General features: G+C 39.9%; 1 protein-coding gene across 2 annotated transcripts in view; it reads right to left on the bottom strand.

Moving 5' to 3' along the window:
- The window catches only part of Bend7 (BEN domain containing 7), an 84903-nt gene that overhangs the window by 30129 nt on the left and 42828 nt on the right, over nt 1–11946 (bottom strand). For both annotated transcript variants that reach the window (XM_021215705.1, XM_021215706.1), the window contains exon 6: nt 10291–10516. In XM_021215705.1, the coding sequence (XP_021071364.1) occupies nt 10291–10516 (226 nt within the window). The remainder of the gene's footprint in view (nt 1–10290; nt 10517–11946) is intronic.

The raw sequence follows: 11946 nt of genomic DNA, 5'->3' as shown, positions 1-11946 counted from the left end.
TAATAAAAAAATTTAAAAAAAAGAAAGTTACTTAAAATTTGGCAGACACACAAAGAAAGAGGAGGTGGATCTGATTTTTAAAACAACACTGGTTCAAAAATCTCCTGAGAAATTATTTAAGGGATTAAAATAAATGTAAGATGTGATTTACCTAGGGGGGAAAAAATTACCCTTTTAAGTGAAGATAAACTGACTATTTGGTTCTTTCCTTCTTTCCTGGGTTTATTGGTTATATGAATGGCATACTTTCCAGTATCAGTATTTTTAAATATCCATATTTAAAAAGTAATAGAAAATGTACTCTCTGTCCATAGGAACTTACAGTCTTACTGGGAAGACAACACACTTAAACATCAAAAGGATGACCACAGATCCTCATTTATCTGTTTTGCCAATGAGATTATAACAGCACAGTTTTTATTCCTAAGATGCTTCAATTTAGGCCGCCTTCCACACAAACCATTAACAGCAAAGCAAATGGTTAAGACATACTGCTACGCCATAGCGAGGCAACAAGTATTGCGGGAATTCGGAGAAATGCAACCATTATAGTTGGGCATCTCAAGAAAGTCTCACGGTTGATATGATGATACTTGGGCCTGTCCAGAAAAAAATTAAAAGAGAAAGCCTTAGGGAGACTATAAAATCCAAAGCTAAAACCCAAGAATGTGTAGTGTCTAAGGAATGGTGCCCGAGCTCAGCTGGCTCCCCCAGCAAGAAGCACTGGGAACACATCTACAAGGAGAGAAACCAAGCTGTGGGCAGTCTGGAAAAACAGGGAGACAGGGCTGGACTTGATTTAGTCACTAGACGGCAGCTAAATATGGGAAATGACATCACAACATTTGGTTTTACAGTGTCACTTGGTCTGTACAGCGGGCAGTATAAACGGGAAGAACAAAGGGAGGTGATGAAGCTTGCAGGGAAACTTCTGAGAACAAAGTTAGATTAATGGGGTCAGAGAAACTAAAAAGAAAATGAGTACAAGAAGTTGGAAAAACAGAGCGGGCAGGATGGGTCAAAAAGAAATGAAGGCACTAAATGTGCTCTCTTGTTTTCAACTCTGAGGACTATACTGGTCGGTGAAGTTGTTAAAGACACCGTGGCTAACGCAGGTGCTAGGGCTAGAGGACTCAGGCTACCTTCAAGAGGGTGGCTATGTCTGAGGTTAAGGCAGGCCCTAACCACTACGATTAAGTCACAACGCCCTGTGTGTCTCATGCCGGACTGCTGGGTGGCTCGCTTGCTTCTAGTTTGCATCCACAGGTCTAATTAGGATCTGCTCCTATGGAGTTGTACTGACTAAGCTGCTTTGACTATGGAACACTGGGCTACAAAATCTCAGGGGCGTGTGCACTTAAATACTGGGTTTGCTCTGATCAAAGGACTGGGGTAGATAAGAAGCTGCTAAGTCTGAGTATGCAAAGGTTTCTGAGAACTACTGTGAGCTGAGAAGGACCAAGAGCTGCAAGCCAGAAGCGCACTGTAGAAACCTGTGGGGAGCAGCAGTGAGAGGGAAGCACAGAGCCCCACACAAGGCAGCAGCCCTCTCTCTACAGGGCTCTCGCTCTTGGCAAGACGATACAGCGATACAGCCGATACAGCGATACAGCCGATACAGCGATACAGCCGATACAGCGATACAGCCGATACAGCCGATACAGCGATACCGATACAGCCGATACAGCGATACAGCCGATACAGCGATACCGATACAGCCGATACAGCCGATACAGCGGATACAGTGGATACAGCCGATACAGCCGATACAGCCGATACAGCGATACAGACGATACAGCGATACAGCCGATACCGATACAGCCGATACCGATACAGCCGATACAGCCGATACAGCCGATACCGATACAGCCGATACAGCGATACAGCCGATACCGATACAGCCGATACAGCGATACAGAGGTGTTTTCTCTACACAAAGGTGCTTTAGAGGCAGCCTCCAAGCCAATAACAGTTTTTGGTTTCATTTTAAATGACTATGGATGTAAAAAGATTTTTTTTTTAAATTCAGAGTTTACACACACCTTTAGTTTTTCCATGGATTTATCATTAGTCTGTAGAACTACAAAGATGACAAATGTTTCATGATCATTTGTATTCAGACGTTAAGGGCAGAAACACTAGCAAATATCAACTGCCTGAGTCTCTCATGTTTTTGATGCATATGTTGTACGACCCAACACTGGCTTATGGAACTTAACTGAAAATGTTACTGGCATCAACTGTAAGTCCCAGAAAACGCTACTGGGAATGTGACTGACCAATTCGGACTTACATACAATTCTGCCAGCAAATATCTCAGATATGCCGATAATTCAGGAAGCTGAAAAGAAAGAAGGTTGGCTGTGTGGGAAACACATTGTTGTGTATTGTTAGGGACCACAGCTAACCCAAATGACACCCCAATGAAGATAAGTGCCCTTCTTCAAGACCCTGCTCTCATCTGCTGAGAAATTTTCATAATAAATATACAGACAGACAATGTCAACCAGAACAGTGGTGCTATCATAATGTGCAACGCAGCCATGCCTCAATGGCCTCATTTGTGTGACAGAAGCTTCTTTCTACAGGAGGCTGTCTCTGTGACTCTAACACTAGTGTTAAAGTGCACACTTGGTAAGAATTCAGCAACTGGGAATTACAATTAAGATTTTGGAAATTAATCCAAAAAAATGGTTTCTACCCATATGTGAAAGGCTGAAGAGAAATTGGGAAAATATACCAACTTATTGAGTTTGCCCACATCTCCACTTGCTCCTTCTATGAGAAGCAGATGGACCAACAGTTCTAAGGAAGATGGGAGCCTTCTTTTGAGCTTTTAGAAGAGCAGGTATGAAGCAGGGCACACATTCAAACTCACTGTGGCCCCAAGCTCAAGGATTCTTATTTACTAGGTAGGAGATGGCATCTGTGTTACATTGAGAAGCAAATTTAGAAAGGACCACACAATGAAAACTTTTGTGGATAAACTGTGTCTGAGTTCACTTCATTGGTATTATATTTGTGAAGGCAAATTATTTACAGCACAGGCTGTAAATGAATGATGATTCAAGATCCACCAACTATTAATAACTAGTTTTAATAGCTGTGCAGGCAAAGGCCTCCATTTCATGTTAGCAAACTTAAGTTTTACTAAACATTCCATAGCTAACTTTGCCCAACCCCTTTGCATTTGACAGACTGCTCATCATTCAAGGTCTACTTTAGAATCACCTACTTGGCAAACTCTTCTTCAGTGAGGTTTATTTCCTTTGTGTTTCCTCCCCTTTAGGCAATGGGCATGTGAAGTGTATTTTATTCTGGCTTGGAGTATGGGTCTATGCTATTGGTTACTGCTAACACGTCTGTAGCTTTAGCGAATGGAATGTTCCTTATGGGCAGGAGCTAGGATTTTACTCATATCTATGTAACCCAAATGCTTGTATTTTAAAGGCATTCTCATGCATGTTGATGATGTCTAAGCTTATAGGTTTATGAGAAGCTGTTCTTATAACTTCTACAGAGTGTGAGCATGGACAGAAACCACCACTCTGCGTGGTGAAGAAGCTGGAGGAATAAGTGCTTCCCATGGAATCGAGGGAACCCGGGTCAAGAGACGACCAAGGACGGAGACGGTGAGGTCAAGACAGAAGGGATACTGCTGGGTGTGTTTATTGATTCCTAAGTCTGGATCTGGAAATGCTTTTCTTTCTTCTTGGTGATATGAGTGAGTTAGTTGAAGATGTTGTTCAGTCTAGTCCTTCAAGGATACTGAAACCAGGAATTTTGTAGTATACAGCACAGGATTTAAACAAAAACTCCCTTTAAGCCAAGTAGTGGCACATGCCTTGATTTCCAACATGAGGCAAGCAGAGGCATCCAGATCTCTATAAACTGGAGGCCAGCCTGGTCTACACAGGTAGTTCCAGGTCAGTCATGGCTGTACAGTGAAACCCTTTCTCAAACAAGACAAAACAACACAATCAAACAACACAACAAAGAAACACAACAAAAAAGCAAATCTTTGAGTTCAAAGAAGGGAGAAGAAGGACTCTGTTGAGATAATGCTGTGTTATCATTTCCTCCAGATGAGAAAGAAACTTCAGAAACTGGGCACTGCTGAACTGAGGCTCATAGGTAGATGGCTGCATGCTGCTGTCACCTAAAGTGACTATCTGATTCTGAGCATAGGTGTAGGTTCCCTAAAGGAATGGGGATGCTGAAAGCAACCAGAACCAGTGTCACCTGCTCAAAGACCAAGATTTGAGGACTGTCCCACACCTACGGAATTCATCTCTGAGGATGGAGCCCCAAAATCTAGATTTTGACCCAACGTCCTAGATGATCTTGATGCAAGGAATGGAAAACTCAGGGTTGCCTACATAGCATTGTTGAGTTCAGTATTATCCACTTGTCACTGAGATCCCCAGAAAGGTAGGAAAATAAAAGAAAAATAAGGTGAGAATGCTGAATGCTTACCTAGTGTGCATGAAACCATGAAGCCCTAGGTTTAAACCTCAATATCCACTCACAAAAATAAATCAACCAACCCAAAAAACTGCAACAAAACATTCTGACGATCCAGATTAAGAGCCAAGCTTTCTACATGTAATACTGTGGCTGTTATACAGTTGTGATCTGTTTTAAGCAGATTTTATATATTAAAAAATATGATCAGGTAAATTAGCAGCTGATCATTCATCTTCCAAAGATTTCTTGAAGCAAGGCGTTTACTGCCTCTTGTTGACTAATGTTTAATCAGGAATTTAACTTACATAAAACTTGGGGGAGATAATCTCTATGTAACATTTGCTTTCAAGCTTTTGTTAAATTCAGTTCTATGAATGAGAAAAGTATCAGAAGTGTTTCTTTCACTATAGAAGGGAGCAGTCTTTGATTTCCTTCCCCAGCATCATAGAATTAGTTTTCAGTATCTTCAGGAAAAGACCTATCCTTGAATCTAGGAAATAAATTGAAGCAGAGCTATGTCTAACTAGAAATTCACTTTGAATATGCTTTGCATCAATAATAACTGGTCTCAGACCAGCAGCAGAGCCAACTTCCAAGTAGATTTTACAAACAATCCAAATGCTAAATTTTAAGAGAGAAATGTTTAATTTCAAACATCTCTATAAAAACTACATACTAGAAAATGACTTTGAAGTCAGAGAGGCCACTTTAATGCTGCCACTTTGGGGAAGTTTAAGCTAAGTAAATTTACTCAAATATCTTATAGCCTCTGTCCTTTGTACAAAGAAATAAAATCATCACCACAGAGATATGCGGGTTGTAGCCAATGTATCATGGAGTTCTGGGAACACAGGAAAATTACCATAAAAAAATAAGAATAAACCAGATACAAACTCCACTTCTATATAAATTCAAATTTTCGAGGTCAAATAATAATAGTAAATAATAAGCTTTTAAAATGATATTTTTGGCTAGAGGATTATATTTAACCTATATTCCAAACAGCTACTTCCCCCCTTTTTAAAAATCAATTCACCATAAAGTGAATTATCTACAGTAACTGTAGGAAATAGAGGTCCCATCACGCAACAGATATGGACCTCAAGTGACTAGAGCCACGAAATAAAGTGGCACTTTTAATGATCCTTTCTGTAAAGTATGTGACAGTGTAAATTAAAGATAGTGGGCATTCAACTTTGAACTGTTTGGAATACTCCTGTATACAAGCTGTCCCTCCCATAGTTCTGAGTCCCCAAGGCTCTCTAGACAGGCAATGCTGATCTCTCAGGAGTGACCAGCTGTGCTGAAGGAGGTAGAGTGATCGCTAACAACCATTTTTTCCATTTGACAGACATCAGTGATATCAGTTGAATGCAAGGAGAGTCAAAACTCCAGCCAGTTACACAGCAAAAACTTTCTTACTTAATTACTATAAAGCCAGATTAGAAATCATAACTACAGTTATGGTTATGCTTTGTTGCAATATTTTTGAAGGGCTTCCAGGCAGTCAACATCACATATAGGTAACACTTAAGTCAAATTGCATGGTCCAGTGAGCATATCACAGAACAAGCAATGGTGAGCCAACAGCAGCCTTCGCAGGGACAGCATGCTGGGTGGCAAGGAAATGCAGGACTCACCTCTGCTTTAGGTTTTGCCTACAGAGTCAGTTACCAGTCCCAGCTAAGCTTTGCCCAGCACTGCCTCCAAATCTCTAGTTAAAGAGATAAGTTGTTTCCTGCTGCTCAAAATATTAAGGTGAGGTTTTTATATCTTCCTTTGTTTTGTTCTTACAAATCTGGGGATCAAACGCAGGGCTTCACATATGCTAAGCAAGTGCTCTGTCACTGGGCCATTGGGCCATCCTCCGGGTGAGTTTTCCCAATTCAGGTCATTAGCAACACCTTAGCTCTTACCATTAATCTCTTAATGGATCATCATTAACTGTAAGTCACTACTAATGCATAAAATTATGGGAAAACTATCATCTCTGCAAGAGAAGCTTATGTTTTGCTTTTGAGATATTGTCATGGGAAGAATTATCACACAAAAACTGTGTTAATTATCCCCTAATAAACTTTTTTTCCCTGGTGCATTTTTAAAAAGTGATTGACAGTTAAAGCTAGCTTCTTCAAGACAATAAATATCACCTTGCATAATCTGTCTCCGAGTCTGGACTTCTTTTTATGAAGGCTGCATAATACCAACTATGAAACCAGATAGAGACACAATAAAAAACAAAACTATAAACCGATCTTAATGATGAATAGAGATGAAAAAAATCTCAGTATGATCCTTGCAAGCTGGAGCTAGAGAAAGCTTGGCCAGGAAGGGCCGCCTGCCCTTCTTACTTCCTGAGCTCTCTGAAACTCCAGGTCTGGGGACCTGCTGCCCTCTCCTGCCTCTCACAAACACTGCACACACGTGCTACATATACATACATGCTGGCAAAACACTCATAGACACAAAATAAAATAAATCAATCTAACTTTTGAAAACACTTGCAAACTGAATCTAAGAACACATAAAAATTACCAGCCGCCGCAGTTAAGTTGGTTTCACTCCAGAGACGCAAGGATATGTAAATAACACATACATAAATCAATACATGAGATCTGCATGGCATCTCTGTTCCCACTTACAGGCATTTCACAGACTGTATCATTTTGCAACTGGTGTTTTAATTGATCTAATCCCCTTTGCTCCTTCACTGCTTTTTTTTTACATGTAAGAGTTTATAAAGTTAACCATTTTTTGTTCCTAGTTTATAGGGCTTTTCAAAACAATACACAGTGGGTTCACTACCTCATGAGACAGAATAGGGAAGAATGCACACACATGCACACACAATCTCTTAAATACTCGGCCATGGCAACAACAATCCAGACAGCCTTGGGATTAGGGTATAGGAAGAGGTCAAGAGGTCATTTCACTACTTCTCTAGATAACTCAGATGCAAAAGACCTGAGTTAAGAGAATATGTTTTCCTCTTATCTCTACTGATAGTAAGAAAAACTAGAAATGGTTATTCTATAAGACCTTCAATAATACCTCCTTCCAAAATTCATTTGTAAATGTATGCTCTCAAAACCACTGAGAGAAAACTATGGCAAAGAAAGATGTATTGGGAGGTGTGGTCTTAAGAGATTTATATTAAATATTGGTTCCCACTATTTTAATATCACTGGAAATTTATTGAATACCTTTATTAGACATTTACAAGTGTATTTTGATGTTCGTCATTCCAAACTGGTTATAGAAGTATGAAACTATTTGGCACTAAACCCATTATGTTGGTGAAGTAAGTCCTATGTCAGGATGAAAACCAAAAGCATTGCTACTCGTTCACTCAACACCTATTTCCAGAAGCAGTGTGTAGAGAAAGGGAATGTTTCCCTTTATCCCACAAGAGTTCAGTCACTGAGCAGGAAATAAGCTAACAGCAGGCAGGGTATCCACAGAGGGCAGGGATCCACAGAAAGGAGAGTGAATAGCCCAGTCAGTGCAGTCTAGATGCTTCTAACTCTTCCTCTTAGGGGAGAGAAAAGGATTTGGGAGCGAGCTCAGTGGGCTCAAAGAGTAAGTGCTAGCTTGTAACAGTCTCCACGTGATGTCACTCTCTAGCCCTCTCTTATGATCTGACATAAGATGATGAGGGAGTTACACGGACATGATGACAATGGACTCCTCTCAGGGGCCCTGTCTCAGGGCGCACGAGGGAAGCTCAGGCAAAACCCAGCCGCCCTCAGAAGTCATCTCGAGATCAACATACTCGGCAGTGGCTTCTGCTGACTTCCTACAAGTGGTGCAGGTAGTAAGAACATGTCAGACAAAGGGTGTTTTCAAGGAGCTTATAAGAAACCTTGTAAACTAAAAAATAATAAAATGTCTTACAGAGCAGGCAGGTGCTGGTTTCATAGCTGAATTGAGATGGCAGGAGGGCACAGGGTACTCTGACGTGGGAACTAGACTTTTATCAGGATGAATTGCTTTTGTAATTAGAGAAAGAAACCAGAATGTGTCTATCATTAAATATGTGTTTTTGTTACAGCAATGGAATCAAACTAGAACAGGGTTTTAAATAAGGTTGTGGGCAGACTGGAAATGTTGATCTAAACTTTCATTAGATTAACTTGCTTTAGCTTGTATTAGAAATGGGGACCTTGTTGCTATATTTATTAAAAGCATGGAAAAATTAAGGTATATCTTCTTTTAACATGTGTAGTATATTTTTAAACTCTTGTCTGATGTCTAGTCTCTTACTATTTGTAACAGATTTTGAACCCTTGTCTGATTACCACTCTACTTGCCATGATGTATTTCATTATCATCTATCATAGATGCACTTCTAATGTCACACAGATGAATTTACAGTTTCCCAATTTCAAAGTGCCTTTATAACGTTAATAGACTGTTCTGGAAAAGAAAGAAATCAAGCCAATGCCTGTGTGTGTTGCAGAACTACATCAGCAGCCTTGAACCCCTTGTCTGAGAAGGCCCAGTCTGTGGAGATGGAAACAGCTCGCTCTTCTCTTCAGAGAGTCCTAGTTACATTACTGACTGGTTTTCAAATTCTATAATCTTGTTTTTAGTGTCACTGCAGGCTGAATCATCCTTTTCATAAATGGCGAAGGCGGTGGTATCTCTGCGGTGCTTCTTATTTAATAGAACTCAACTGTCACTCTAAGTGAAAAAAAATTCTGATGGACTATGAGAAATGTCCTGTTAATGAAGGCGATGTCCTTCTGGCCACGAGCAAAGGGTGTCTGGTACTTGCTAACTCCATTTAAAAATTGAATTATTTTGTAAAGTTAATTGTGAATTTCCAAGTATCCTTTAAGCATTATTGAATTCATTTACTCATTCTGCAAGATAAAGGCCAGCAAGAGGAGGCAGGGAAGCTCTGAGTCAGTCCCACTGACAGTCACGACAAGGTAGAGCCCGAGCTAGGGAAGAGCATCCAGAGTGGAGACCAAGCTCCAATTCACTTTGATAACAACATTTGAATACTTCTCTTTCTAAAGCCACCACAGTCCCACACACAGATAGGGAACAGGGAAGAGCAGCCTGTAAGATACGGAAGTGGCTAGGGATGAAGCCACATGTCCACATACCTGCCAAACTACGGTGGAATGGACACGTACGTGTTCAAAGGAAGTGAAGGAGAAGAACCAAAACTGTCCCTCCAAGTGACAAATACAACTGCATGCCATGCTACAAAAGGGACTGCGTTGGCTGGGGAGAGACACTTATATTTAAAAGATCTTCAGATATGGATATGTTCTGATGGCACAGTTTTGAAACTTCCCAAGAGATGTGCTAGTTTATAAAACTTATACCACAGTTTTATTCTTACTTTTAAGCTTGATGTTTGCCCAAATTATAGTTTGGCAAAGTTCTTGGGATATATATATATATATATATATATATATATATATATATATATATACATCATACACACATGCATATATATATATATATATATATATATATATATTCTTCATATTCTATTTGCCAAGTATTTTTNATATATATATATATATATATATATATATATTCTTCATATTCTATTTGCCAAGTATTTTTGGTTATGCAGCAGATAAAACTGGTTCTAAAGCTATGAGTTCAGCAATGCATTGGTATCACATTGAGTAGTATCCTAGAGTATGTGGGGTGGGGTCTTACAGAGTCACACCCATGGGGAGGTTGCTAACAGTAAATTAAATTTGCATCTAGTTAGCTTAGCATTGTTTTACCTGTACCATGATGGATTGAAGGCAAAACTCAACAAAGAACCCCTAAAATGAAATGATGCAGACCAACCTTTTATTGCACCCACAATGTTTTGGTCTAGTCCTTTCCGGTTGTCATTGAACCCTCTTTTCCTCTTTCCGTTGGGTAAGGAGTTAGCCAAAGTCTTGTCGTCAAAAAATGCACACACCAGTTTTCTAAACAGCAGGCTTCCTGAGCGAGTGTAGTTTGACAGTATAGAGTCCAGCTGAGATTTGGGCATAAAAACATCGAAGCCTTCAGCAAGTTGCACTTCTGGCTACCAAAAAATAAAAAGATAAATATTTCATTATAAGCAAGATGTGAAGCACTTTACTTTAGGCATAAGAGCAAAAATAAAAAAAATAAAAATCAATCAATCTATCTATCAATCAGTGGCTAAATGATATAGTCTCAGCGTCTCAGCTCTGTATGCTAGATTTTGCAATTTATAAAATTAACGACCACTTATAATTCATAAAAGGTGATATGATAATTCCAACAATAAGTCTTACATGTTTCTAGACATACAAGTAGTTCAGAGAAGGCTGGATAATTATACAGTAATGCAGTCCTATAGGTAGACGCAACACCCTTATTTTGTAAATGGTGAAACTAAGGCCTAAAAACCTTGAACCAAAAAATGACTTCAAAATAATTCAAATGGCAAATAACTTATTTCATCTAAGTTGACAAGTGCAGGACTACCCCACATGTCCCCACTCCTCTACCAGCTATGAAACGGGTTACCCCAATGAAAACTTACACATGGTGATAATGCAAATGAATACAAATGGCAGGGAGTGGACTTAGTCATAGTGAAAGGAGAGCCCTCCTTCCACAAGCTGTCAATCACAGATCGTCCCCAGGTGTCCTATGTGCAGCTCTGAAATATGCAGCCCTTTAGATGTGAGGAGTTGGGGTCAGAGTCTCTCCTGGTAAACAGAACTCACTCTTTTTGTTTGTCCTACTGTGTGCCCAGCACACTGTACAGTGTAGCACATCCAGAACATAGCCTACATCATTCAGACAGCTAAGGAAGGTGTTTGGACCTTGCCCCTTGAAAACGGAATTTTGGACTGGATTATCCAGAAAGTCACATTCTTCCGCTCCACTTTGCCATTTAATGTTTGGCTTCTGAGTGCCAGGTAAAGATCACTGGAAACACAGAGCTGTCAGATTTTCTCCTGACTTCTGCATCTTGCTGCTTGCTGGTCAAAGGTCTAAAGGAGCTTGACAGGAGCCAAAGACTGAATACCTAATTCCTGCACAGGCATGGGCACATGGCAAGCACTCGGGGAACACTTGTTAAGGAACCCAATGTGAAATTGTTAGAATCGAGAGAATTTTACCATCATAATCTGACAGAAGGTTTTATGTTTTGTACAGCCTGTGAACCTTGATTCTAAATGAACTCATTTCAGATTTTTCATAGGAAAAAATTCTGTATCATATAGAATCTATGAAACCCCTCAGCCAAGTGCATCCTATAGTTATCTGACCACCTAGGGGGGTACAGGAGATCTTTTTTTTTTTTTTTAAGCTTTATTTATTTATTATATATAATTACACACATAGCTGTCTTCAGACACTCCAGAAGAGGGTGTCAGGTCTTGTTACGGATGGTTATGAGCCACCATGTGGTTGCTGGGATTTGAACTCAGGACCTTTGGAAGAGCAGTCGGGTGCTCTTACCCACTGAGCCATCTC

Source organism: Mus pahari, chromosome 16 (assembly GCF_900095145.1).
Source record: "Mus pahari chromosome 16, PAHARI_EIJ_v1.1, whole genome shotgun sequence".
Lineage (NCBI taxonomy): Eukaryota > Metazoa > Chordata > Mammalia > Rodentia > Muridae > Mus > Mus pahari.
The sequence above is the reverse complement of the archived record's forward strand: the minus strand, read 5'-3'. Positions and strand labels throughout refer to the sequence as shown.